Source organism: Pan paniscus, chromosome 6, assembly GCF_029289425.2.
Source record: "Pan paniscus chromosome 6, NHGRI_mPanPan1-v2.0_pri, whole genome shotgun sequence".
In the NCBI taxonomy this organism is placed as follows: Eukaryota; Metazoa; Chordata; class Mammalia; order Primates; family Hominidae; genus Pan; species Pan paniscus.
This window is the reverse complement of record NC_073255.2, coordinates 29494104-29507663: the sequence shown is the minus strand read 5'-3', so window position 1 is coordinate 29507663 and position 13560 is coordinate 29494104. Positions and strand designations below refer to the sequence as shown.

Here is a 13560-nt window from a genome sequence, read left to right as displayed (position 1 = left end):
CAACTGATAGTTATTTCCAACACTGTGATTAAAAACATGAAAGTATTTTTAATACTACCAAAAATTTTATTACTAACCTGTTGAGGAGTAATGGTATCTCTATAACTTGGTAAGATTTTTAGGGTGACACTTCCACTAATATTTTTCAGTAATTCTTGTAATTCCTTTGGATTATTTCCAACCTCATGGCCATTGACTTCTTTAATTATATCTCCCACATGAAGTAGACCTTGTCGATCTATCATTCCCCCATGGAGGATTCGGGCAATTACCAGATCATTATTTTCAACCCTAAATGTCACACCCTATGAAAAATAAGAAACAGATTTCTCATTAATTATTAGGGAGAAATGCTTAAATATTCATGAGCATATGTAAGAAAATAATTCTAAAACTAGGTAAAATGAATCATTCTTACTTTTCCCATGTTCTCTCCTGTCTCAATATTTCACTCCCATTAAACTGTGTACTAGTATAGTTTATTACACTAGTGGATAGGATGTATCTTACAGGCTAAATGGAAACTCGAGAGAGCAGGAAAAGGTATTTGTGCATTCTGATGGACTTATTCCTGGCTTTTCCTTTTTTGCACTCACTGTTCTTATAGTCAGGATCCAGAAGTAATAATTTTACCAAGGAATAGTAAACTTCAGTACTTAGAGAGTCCTAGTACGGCTTCAATTTTTAATAACAACTTCTTTTTATATTTTGATACTGTCAGTATTTCTTCAAAGGGTAGTTCATGTCTTCAAAGGGTAGGAAGAAACATAATAGTCATCTTCTGAAATTTTTTGCTACCCCTTGCCATATTTCTACTTCTAGCTCAGTTTAACTTTTCATTTTAGTTAAATTTTGCAGGCTAAACCAAGTTGAGAAAGCATCAGCTGTGTCTTTATACACAGGCCAAACAAGAATACAGTTTTCATAACATTATGAAAAGGAAAAAAAATGAAACAAGAGTAGTGACTGAACCACAAATTATGTCATATTTCAGATTTAATAGGGTACTGATTTATCTATACTCACCAGTGGTTCCCCAGCTCTTTTGTGAATACCGAGAATACGAATGGCATCTACTGGTAATAACTGATTATTGATAGAAGAATTATTCATTTCTGGGCTTGATGGAGGTGAATCATAACACTTTGATGCCACAATATCATGGGCCTCCAACAGTGACTATAAGGAGTCAAAATAGCCTGTGGTTATTTATGATATGTGGATGAAATTTGTTACTAAAAGTACTTTGTTATTTCATTATTCCAATGGAGTACTAAAAATTTCCAAGGCACATGGTATTAAATTCCCAAATATCAGGTTGATCAAATAAATATATAATTTTTAAGAGATATAAAAATATATAGTTTTATTATCATCAAACAATATCATATTCCTTCTTTGAGATATGAAGAGATATTAGTGATGCTTTTTAAAAACTGGCAAGTTCACTGGAAACTGAACCTAGGTTTCCAGTCTGGTGCAATGAAGGTACTGGGTTTTATTGCCACCACTGTCATCATATCATTCAATATTTACCATCAATCCTATTTACTAAAATACCATAAAAATTCAAATTCAAATGACATTTTTACCTAACATTGCTATGTTAGTAATATGATATACTTTTTATATGTAGAAAACGTCTGTTAAAAGATGTCCAATAGAAAATGGATAAATATTAGCATCTTATATCAGTGACAAAAAATTTTATATTACCAATAAAGGTTTTAGTTTATAAAAGGAACATTTTTTGAGCAAAAAAACAAGTCAGTAATAGTCCTGAATATAACGTATTTTTTTACCTCCTATACTTACTATGTATGTGCTATCAGCATGGGTGGTTTTGATCTAGCTTTCTAGGAATTGCTTTTTTTTTTTTGAGACAGAGTCTCACTCTGTCACCTAGGCTGGAGTGCAGTGGTGTGATCTCAGCTCACTGCAACCCCCACTTCCCGGGTTGAAGTGATTCTCCTGCCTCAGCCTCCCAAGTAGCTGGGACTACAGGCGCATGCCACCATGCCCAGCTAATTTTTTGTATTTTTAGTAGAGATGGGGTTTCACCATGTTAGCCAGGATGGTCTCGATCTCCTGACCTCATGATCCGCCCACCTCGGCCTCCCAAGGAATTTCTTAATTAATACTAAAATGTTAATTTTTTTTCATTTCTTATCCTAAAAGAATAATTTTTAGGGCAGGCGCGGTGGCTCATGCCTGTAATCCCAGCAGTTTGGGAGGCCGAGGCAGGTGGATCATGTGAGGTCAGGAGTTCAAGACTAGCCTGGCCAACATGGCAAAACTCTGTCTCTACTAAAAACACAAAAAATTAGCTGGGCGTGGTGGTGTGTGCCTGTAATCCCAGCTACTCGGGAGGCTGAGGCAGGAGAACTGCTTGAACCCGGGAGGCAGAGGTTGCAGTGAGCCGAGATTGCACCATTGTACTCCAGCCTGGGCAACAAGAGTGAAACTCTGTCTCAAAAAAAAAAAAAAAAAGAATAATTTTTACTGCAACTGTGCATATTCAACATAAAGATAAGTTAACATTCTTGAGGGGCTGGATAGAATTCAAGTTCAAAAACAATAAATCAAAATAGAAAGAAGCAAATATTAACAGGTTCGGGAAAAAAGCAATCAGGATAATTGGTAATTTCTGGTCATTTCATAAAACAATTTGTGAAACACTGGAGAAAAAAATTCAATAAAACAACTCATAAATCCATATGTAAGGATTCTTCCTATAAATGCTGGAAGTTGCTAACCTGCGCTGCTTAGTTTTCCACCCTATATCCTCCTTTGGCAGTTTCATTTACTCCTGTGACTTGAGCCACTACTTATGCATTGACAACTCTTAAATTTCTATCTCTAGTTCAGAACTCTCATGTGCTTCAGATTTTTATAGTAAAAATTTGCCCACAACTCGTCAAAGTCATGGCAATTTGAAAATCAAAAGTAGGGATTGTAAAAGATTAAAACACTGAATAAAAAATCCATAGATCCACAATGCTATTTAAAAAATAGACTGAAAAAACTCATTTGTTACCACTTGAAACTGCAATTTTAAACAGCTCTTCACTTTGAAACTTAGTAAAAGGAAGGATCAAGTACATTCCTGCCTCTTCAGTAGAAATGCACTAAGCAGCCCAGTTGATGAGAAGCTCTACATCATGGAAGAATACTAGCTAATAATGTAGAACAGAAAAACGTCATTTTGCAACCTCTAATGAAAATTCTGATTTACAACCCAAAAGCTAGAATAAGATGAGAAATAACAAAAATTAGAGCTGAGCTGAAGAAAACTGAGACACAAAAAACCTTTCAAAAGAGCAATGAGGCTGGGCATGATATGATGGCTCACGCCTGTAATCCCAGCACTTTGGGAGGCCGAGGTGGGCAGATCACCTGAGGTCAGGAGTTCAAGACCAGCCTGGCCAACATAGTGAAACACTGTCTCTACTAAAAATACAAAAATTAGCTGGGTGTCACGGCACGTGACTGCCTAGTCCCAGCTACTTGGGAGGCTGAGGCAGGAGAATTGCTTGAACCTGGGAAGTGGAGGTTGCAGAGAACCGAGATCGTGCCACTGCACTCCAGCCTGGACAACACAGTGACTCCATCTCAAAAAAAAAAAAAAAATTAATTAAATTAAATTAAAACAACAACAACAACAACAAAAAAATCAACGAATCCAGGAGTTGGGTTTTTGAAAAAATTAATAGACAAGCCACTAGCTAGACTAATAAAGAAGAAAAGAGAGGAGAGCCAAATAAACACAATTAGAAATGATGAAGGGAATGTTACTACTGAACCCACAGAAATAAAAACAACCATGAGAAACTACTATGAACACTTCCATGCACACAAACCAGAAAACCTAGAAGAGAGATAAATTCCTAGACATATACAACCTCCGAAGACTGAGCCAGGAATAAATTGATTCCCTGAATAGACCAATAACAACCTCCAAAATTGAATCAGTAATAAATAGTCTATCAACCAAAAAAAGCCTGGGACCTGATGGATTCACAGCTGAATGCTATCAGATGTACAAATAAGAGATGGTACCATTCCTACAGAAAAGCTATTCCAAAAAACTGAGGAGGAACTCCTCCCCAACTAATTCTATGAGGGCAGCCTCATCTTTATATCAAAACCTGGCAGAAACACAACAGAAAAAGAAAACTTTAGGCCAATATCCTTGACAAACATTAATGCCAAAATCCTCAACAAAATACTTGCAAACCAAATCAATCGGCACATCAAAAAGCTAATCCACCATGATCAAGTAGGCTTCATCCCCAGAATGCGAGGTCTGTTCAACATTTGCAAATCAATAAATGTGATTCATCACATAAACAGAACTAAAGACAAAAACTACATAATTACCTCAATAGAGCAGAAAAGGCTTCCAATAGAATTCAACAACCCTTCATGTTAAAAATTATCAATTAACTAGGTATTAAAGGAACATACCTCAAAATAATAAGAGCCATCTATGACAAACCCACAGCCAACATTATACTGAATGGGCAAAAGCTGGAAGCACTCCCCTTGAAAACCAGCACAAGACAAGGATGACTTCTCTCACCACTTCTATTCAACATAGTATTAGAAGTCCCAGCCAGAGCAATCAGGCAAGAGAAACAAATACAGGGCATCCAGATAGGATGAGAGGAAGACAAACTATTTCTGTTTGCAGATGATGTAATTCTGTATATAGAAAACCCCATAGTCTCAGCCCAAAAGCTCCTCCAGCTGATAACTTCAGCCAAGGATACAAAGTCCTTTGTATCCTTCCGAAGGATACAAATTTTGCAGGATACAAAATCAATGTACAAAAATCACTAGCATTCATATACACCAACAACAGCCAAAGGAAGAGCCAAATCAGAAAGGCAATCCCATTCACAATTGCCACAAAAAGAATAAATTACCTAGGAACATAGCTAACCAGGGAGGTGAAAGATTTCTACAATGAGAATTACAAAACACTGCTCAAAGAAATCAGAGAAGACACAAACAAATGGAGAAACATCCCGTGCTCATGGATAGGAAGAACCAATATTATTAAAATGGCTACACTGCCCAAAGTAATTTACAGAGTCAATGCTATTCCTATCAAACTACCAATGACATTCTTCACAGAACTAGAAAAAAATATTTTAAAATTCATATGGAACCAAAAAAGGGCCCGAATAGCCAAGGCAATCTTAAGCAAAAAGAACAAAGCTGGGGGCATCACATTACCCAACTTCAAACTATACTACAAGGCTACAGTAACCAAAACAGCATGATACTGGTACAAAAACAGGCACATAGACCAGTGGAACAGAAAAGAGAGCTTAGAAATAAGGCTGCACATCTACGACTATCTGATCTTTGACAAAGCTGACAAAAACAAACAACGGGGAAAAGACTCCCTATTCAATAAATGGTGCTGGGATAACCAGCTAGCCATATGCAGAAGATTGAAGCTCAGCCCCTTCTTTATATAGTACACAAAAATCAACTTGAGATAGATTAAAGACTTAAATGTAAAAACCCCAGAAGACAACCTGCGCAATACCATCCTGGCCATAGGAATGGGCAAAGATTTCACAACAAAGACATCAAAAGCAATCACAACAAAAGCCAATATTGACAAATGAGATCTAATTAAACTGAAGAGCTTCTGCACAGCAAAAGAAACTATCAACAGAGTAAAGAGCCTACAGAATGTGAGAAAACATTTGCAAACGATGCATCTGACAAATGTCTAGTATCCAGCATCTATAAGGACCTTAAACAAATTTACAAGTTCTTTGCCCATTTAAGTGGGCAAAGAACATGAACAGACACTTCTCAAAAGAAGACATACATGTGGCCAACAAGCATATGAAAAAAAGGTCAATATCACTGATCGTTAGAGAAACGCAAATCAAAACCACAATGAGACACCATCTCACACCAGTCAGAATGGCTATTATTAAAAGGTCAAAAAATACCAGATGCTGTTAAGGTTGCAGAGAAAAGGGAACACTCGTACCTTCTTGGTGGGAATGTATATTAGCTCAACCACTGTAGAAAGCAGTATGGAGATTCATCAAAGAGCTAAAAGCAGAACTACCATTTGACCCAGCAATCCCATTACTGGGTATATACCCAGAGGAATATAAATCTTCCTACCATAAAGACATGCATGCAAATGTTCATTGCAGCACTATTCACAATAGCAAAGACACAAATCAACCTAAATGCCTGTCAATGACAGATTGGATAAAGAAAATGTGATATATATATATATACACACACACACACCATGGAATACCAAAAAACCTTTCAAAAGATCAATGAGGTTGGGCAGCCATAAAAATGAGATCATGTCTTTTGTGGCAACATGAATGGAGCTGGAGGCTATTATCCTTAGCAAACTAATGCAGGAACAGAAAACCAAATAATGCATGTTCTCACTTGTAAGTGGGAGCTAAATGGTAAGAACTTACGAACAACAAGAAGGGAAAAACAGAGACTGGGGTCTACCTGAGTGGGGAGGGTGGGAGAAGGGAGAGAAACAGACAAGATAACTATTGGGTACTGGGCTTAATATCCGTGTGGTAAAATAATATGTACAACAAACCCCCATTACATGTGTTTACCTATGTAACAAACCTTTACATGTACCCCTAATCCTAAAACAAAAGTAAAAAAAAAAAAAAAAAGAAAATATTGATTTAGGCAAGGATTATTAACTTGTGTTCATCAGTAGGTACACGGTTGATAGAGAACAGAATTTGTATAATGTTAAGATAAAAACACAATTGATTACTTCCCAGTAATCAAAGAAAGGATTAGGCCATCACCACCTTTAATCAAAGGACCAATCTCAGCCCTGTGGTGGGCCAAAAGGTATTACACATCTTCTAATGTAGTTTAATTCATGTTGCATCGTATCACTTAAGATGTATTCTAGCTCCAAATAATCAACTTGAATCATCAACTTTTTAGATAGAACTTCTGTTTATAGGAAATAGAAGAAATAATATCAACACCACAGGGAAGTAACTAAACAAATCCGGGGGCTGGAACATTCTGCAGGACAATAGCCTGGTCTTTTCAATAGGTCAATGTCATAATCAAGGGGAAAAGGTATGGTGCAACCAGCTGCCACACATGGACCTAAACTGGACACTTATATGTACAAACCACCTGTAAATAATATTGTGGTATCAAATGGAGAAGTCTGAATATGGTGTGTGTATTATATGAGATGGAAGTTCACTGAAACGGAAAATTAGAAATCAATAACTTAAAAAAAGAGTAAGTTAAAACAGTTTGTGCAAAATCTCAAATTAGTAAAAAAAATTATATATGTACATTTGTGCATAGAAAAATATGGATGAATATGCGCTAAGAGTACAATAGTGATCTGGGTAGAAGAAAAGCAATGTCTTCATTTTTGTATTTTTATTTGCTGTATTCTAAAATTTTTATATGCTACACTTCATATAATGTATGTGCTTATATATTTATTAAATTACAAATATTTACTAATAATAAGTAGCATTCCTGAAAACCTAGATGCTTCCAATGTATCACAAACCAAAGGTGGCCAGTTTCCTTAACATAAGTATGTCCAAAACATTTTCTTCTAGTGTTCCTTACCTCATTGAACAGCCATCGTTTAAGTCATAAATTGTGTTATCAACTTCCCACATCTCTCTTCTACAACTGTCATATGCAACCAATCACTATATCCTGTTGATTTTATTCATTAAAACTTGAAAGTCTTTAAATTTCTATCTATACGTACTGCCATCATAATTTCTTGCCTTGGAACTTAACCATCTCATTTCACAAACCTGACCTTTCCCTGGTTAATACCCAACCCATCCTCCTTTCCTATTCATTTCTCCCTCCACACCTAAAGTTTCCCATTGTCCTTACGATAAAGTCCAAATAACTCAGTATGCCTTTATAAGGACTCAATCAACTGGGACCTGCACAGGAGATGTCTCTGACATATGTGTCCATATTTCTTTTGTACCTAAGACACTAATTTATGTCGGAACCATCTCACTATAAACCTTCATATTTTGCAGTAACATTGTTGAAGAGTCACATAAAATCTTTGGCTGAGAAAGAGCAAAAGGCTGTTACCATTTGATTTTCAGTGCTAAGATTTGCAGGGGAAAGCAGGTGACATTTACTTTATTCTATCCCAGCACCATTCTTTTTCCACGAAAATGCAGTGTCCCAGTCATAAATCAAGTTACCATATACGGCTGGATGTATTTATCGGGGATTTCCATTCTTTTCAATGAGTTAATTTTTCTAACACCTTCCCCAATACCACACTGTCTTAATTATTATACGTTTACAAGAAATCTTTCCTGTCTTTTCTCTTCTGAAATGCATTCTTCTTTGTAAAACTGATGAACTCTTTATTGGTACAGGCCATTGCTAAAATCATACTTATTTCTGTACCTGTGGAGATTATGTTATACAATAGTTTCTATACTTCACAGCTCTCTATGTTCCATGGTCACTGACTGCACAACAATCTTGAGAAGCAATACTAAAAAGTATTGACTAAGAAACAGAATGGGAGTGAGGAAGAAAAAAATCCATTATCATAGTGAGGAAAATGGCTCCAGCATGTGGTCTGATGGTGAATTAAGGTTGTTTTCTTTAATGGCACAAAGAAAAATCCATTGTGATGTATTTCTGTAACAGTGTACATTTATGTAGCATTATAGTTACATATGTCTCTTTATATATCCTCAGCATATGAGGACATTAAAATACCAAGGTTGGAATTTACATACTTACCTATTATAGCCCTAAATATTCTTTGAAGAAAACATCACCTTAAACTGGAAAGTAAAGGAGAATACTTTGGGAATACAGGGAACTTGAGAGTTGAGTGATAGGGAAAGTTACCTGGAAGTGAGGTTCTTTGAGTATACCAACCAGTTCTGCCACGTTTTCATCCACATTTATTAGAGGAGTGATGTCTTCAAGAATTTCATTGACTAATTCCAAGTTATTGTCACTGACAGCTTCTAGTTTGGAATCTTCTAGCCTCTCATGAGCCTGAGAAAATAAGAGTATATTAAAGTAGTAATACTTACTTGTTATTTGCACCAGACCATGGTTTATTTCTTTTTCGTAAAGTTTTAAAATATATTACTTGGAGATTTAATTCATGTAAACCAAATTTAATATTTCAACCAGAGGCAATATATAGATTTTACAGTAAGTATATCATGCAATATAATAAATCTTGGCCTCTAGTTCTATCCTGAAAGTCATGAAAAACTCATTTTTATAACTAAACCATGAAAAAACAGGACAAGTCAGCTAACTATTTACAAAACCTATTACAGTCCCTTACCACCAAGAGAATTTCCTAACGACTTCCTAGGGTCAAGGCTCAAACTCTAGATGTTATTGTTACATTTTATTAAAATAAATGATTAAGCATAATAAAAACAAGGAATAGGAATGTAATAATTATATGTTAATATTTTTTAAAATGATAAAAATAATTTTGGAAACCCCAGAATCTGGAAGCTCCTATCTTCCAATGTTGAAAATCAGTGGAAAAAAAAGTCAATTTAAAGCAAGTGGCCCTTAAACTGGATTTTAAAAGACTATATAATTTAATCAGGGAAATGATCATCTGTCTTTATAAGTAAAGTTGTTTTTTTCTTAATCTCACAATCTTTTCCACAGAAAATAGACCATCAACCACACTGTCACAGAAAGTAAGTAATTCTTTTTTTTTTTTTTTTTTGAGACGGAGTCTCGCACTGTTGCCCAGGCTGGAGTGCAGTGGCGCGACCTCAGCTCACTGCAAGCTCTGCCTCCCGGGCTCACGCCATTCTCCTGCCTCAGCCTCCCAAGTAGCTGGGACTACAGGTACCCGCCACCAAGCCTGGCTAATTTTTTGTATTTTTAGTAGAGACAGGGTTTCACCATGTTAGCCAGGATGGTCTTGATCTCCTGACCTCGTGATCTGCCCACCTTGGCCCCCCAAAGTGCTGGGATTACAGGCATGAGCCACCGCCCCCGGCCGAAAGTAATTCTAATCATCCTTTCATAGTAGGAGTAAAGCCGAGTGTTAAGTTCAAACTGAGAATGAACATTAAGCGGCTCCAACTTTTAAGCATTCCTTGCTTTTCTGATAAATGGTTGCTATATAATTCTGAAGACAGGAAAAGCATAATTATTAAAGTTTAATTCATAAACAAAACCATGTAAGATAGCAAATCTTATATTTTAAGATCCATTTCAAGGATTGCTAAAGAAAAATCCACATTTCAAGTGGTAACAGTATCAACTAAACTTTTTCAGATACCTAAACTATAATACTTTAGATGTTATTTTTACCATAGAGTGGATCCTTCAGAGTCCAAATAAAACATTCTAATTTTTAAAAGACAATTTTTCTTGCTTAAATCTATTTTTTCTAGGTAATTCACAGGAGTAAAATAAGTTCTTAAGTGGAAAAGAAAGCTATATATCAAGCAAGATTTTAAAGAAAGACCTTAAAAGAAGAAATTCTAAAAGTCATATGAAATACCGAGAAAGAAGAAAAAACTCTTATTAAACAAAAAGAAAAATATCAAAAGACCAAAAGTAATTGAAATAGAGGAAGAAGTTTTATGAGATTTAGATTAAAAAAATTAAACTACAGTGGCTCATGTCTGTAATCCCAGCACTTTGGGAGGCCAAGATGGGCAGATCACTTGAGCTCAGGAGTTCGAGACCAGCCTGCCCAACATGGTGAAACCCCATCTCTACTAAGAATACAAAAATTAGGCAGGCGTGGTGGTGGACACCTGTAATCCCAGTTACCCAGGAGGCTGAGGCAGGAGAATTGCTTGAACCCAGGAGGCGGAGGTTGCAGTGAGCCAAGATCATGCCACTGCACTCCAGCGTGGGTGACAGAGACTCCGTCTCAAAAAAAAAAAAAAAATTAGACTAGAAAATGCCACAAAAAATGAAAACGGGTAAATTTGTAATTTTCTGAACATATAATACAAGCCAGATAAGGATGAGAAGATGAGGACACTCAATATTTATCATAAAAGACTATCACCATTGGAAAAAAAAAAAGAAAATAATCTACAGAATTAGTTAACTCTTATGAAATAAGCTAGAATTGCCAATTGTTTAGATAGAAATATTTGCTGGAATAAACAGCCACTACCTGATTTAGCATCTTTAACCTTGTAATACTCCAATTCTTTTAACGTAGTATAAAAAGAAAGCTTCAAAGGAAAAAAAAAGGAAGGAAAGAACCTTAACATCTATTGAAGGGCTTTTTTTTCTGCGTTGGATACTATATTCTAAGTAGTGTGTGTGTGTGTGTGTGTGTGTGTGTGTATTCAGCAAAGGTAGGTATATTATACTCACACTATGGACGAAGAAACTGATGCAAAAAAAGGTGAAGTGATTTGCGTGAGTTCACATTACTGGTGAATGGCAGACTCAGGTAGTCTAATACCAAGACTTGAACTCTCATCTACTAAAGCTTACTTTACTTCATCTTTATATAGAGAGCCACTCTAACATTAAATTGCAGTTAATTATTCAATCCAATAAATGATGCATTATTCTCATTCACTTAAATGTATGACATACATCTCAGTCAGTCTAATTTAGTTGTTGCTGATTAGCATGGCTCTTCCAGTCTAGATGTGTTAATTCCATTACACCGTATCTATCCTCACAGTTATTTTATACTTCTATGGTTCAGAATACCACTTGTCCCTTTGACTTTCACTCCTTTGCTCTAAGTAAGAGCTACAAAAACCATTTATTTCTTCAGGAAAATGTTATATGATCAGCAACAGTACTTTAGACAACAGTAGTCCTTGGTTTAATTCAGGACTTTAGGAGAAGTAAAGGAACAGAAATGATCAATGACTTGAAAACTCCATTCCTTAGTATGTGTATTAACCTAATGCTTCCAAATTGGGTGAGGAGAAGTAGGAATGTGGAAAGACTAATGGCAAGGGGTTGGGGGTCAGGGGAGAGTCATGTGAGAAGGCAGAATCATGTTAGAAAAAGAACCCAAACACATCTGAAGATTTTTTCATATCAGCCTCACAGTTTCGTTCTATGGAAGAAGAGAATCTCACTAGAAAATACAGAAATTGAAGGGAGAAAAAAAGGTTTTTTAGAAACGGCAGCTATAAATATATTAACATGGAAAACCAACATACTTGGATTCAACTGGGATCAATTTTACTTTTTCTAAGAAAGCAAATGCAGGTCCACATTTATTAATATATAGCTTTTTAAGCTCTGAGATGTCAAAAACTTGGAACCTCTAATTCACTTTAAGGTCAGATTTTTTTTATTAGCTTTCAAGAGGCAAGTACCAACTTAAATTTAACTAATCAAACTAAAAAAGACAAAGGAAACACACACAAAAAAATAACCAGAGGAGCAAGTGAGCCACATACTATTTAAATAAATAAATCTTGTTTTCTTTTTTTAAATTAAAGAGCACTATTGCAACACTAGCATAACTCAATAAAAATATATTTCACTTGCCACAAGTGGTTGGAAGAACATTCTATGACTGGCATTGAGTATTTGCAGCTGATACAAATATGGCCTAGCCTTCTTAAATATCCAGCTCTGAGAATTTTATTCACCACGGCACCTTTGAGAAATGAACTTCAGAGAAGAAAATGTTCTTTCAGAACTTCTGGATATTTCACTCAAGGACACTCCAACCATGCTTGCAAACAAAAGTTGTGGGCTATATCTAAAGTGACAAATACTATTTTCTAATAACAATCATATTATTGTTATGTGTAGAAACCTGGTCTTTCTAAAACACAAGGACCATATCATAAATTTTGTTTCTATCTTTTGAGAAAAGAGCTATGTATGTAGTAGTTACTTATTATTTCTTGAAAAAGCTAAGTAAATGGGAAATAAGTTTGGCTGTGATCAAGCACCACCCTCTTCTTTTATTCTAGAGACCTAAAACTCAAGATCAACACAGGCTCACTAATACTCAAAAATAAAAAAGAATTTTTGAGCAGAAAGTAGAAATGAGACAGAGAGAATGGAGAACTCAATTTCTATTTTGTTTCTGCATACATTATATCAAAAAGGATGAGCTTTGCTCTGAAAAAAAAAAAAAGATGAGTAAGTGTAAGTAAATCAGAATGGAATTCTCTAGTGAGTAAAGAACATATCAGAAATTGCCTAGTTAACCAAAATACAAATTCCGAGATTAGATAAGTTACATATCAAGGTACTCAGGAAACTTCTAAATAGCACTGCTGAGCTTCTCTTAGATATATCTGTAGAATCAGGAGAACCACACAGATGTCAAGAAGCCAGAAAAGGGAATCTGTTAAATTTTTAAAAGAAAAAAGAACATTTTAAAAGCTTGGCTTTAATAGTATTCAGAGGAAATACAAAATAACCTTTTTATAACCTTTGAGTGGGAAAGATCTTTCTAACTATAACACAAAATCTGAAAGATACATACATTATTTCAAAAAAGGCCCAATAAAATTAACTTAATGAACGTTTTAAATTTCTCATCAAAAATCG

General features: G+C 35.4%; 1 protein-coding gene across 19 annotated transcripts in view; it reads right to left on the bottom strand.

Moving 5' to 3' along the window:
• The window catches only part of PALS2 (protein associated with LIN7 2, MAGUK p55 family member), a 120141-nt gene that overhangs the window by 43150 nt on the left and 63431 nt on the right, over positions 1–13560 (bottom strand). For all 19 annotated transcript variants that reach the window (XM_034963817.3, XM_034963816.3, XM_063605648.1 and 16 more), the window contains 3 exons: positions 8914–9066; positions 1027–1179; positions 78–305 (listed from right to left, as the gene is read on the bottom strand). In XM_034963817.3, the coding sequence (XP_034819708.1) occupies positions 78–305; positions 1027–1179; positions 8914–9066 (534 nt within the window). The remainder of the gene's footprint in view (positions 1–77; positions 306–1026; positions 1180–8913; positions 9067–13560) is intronic.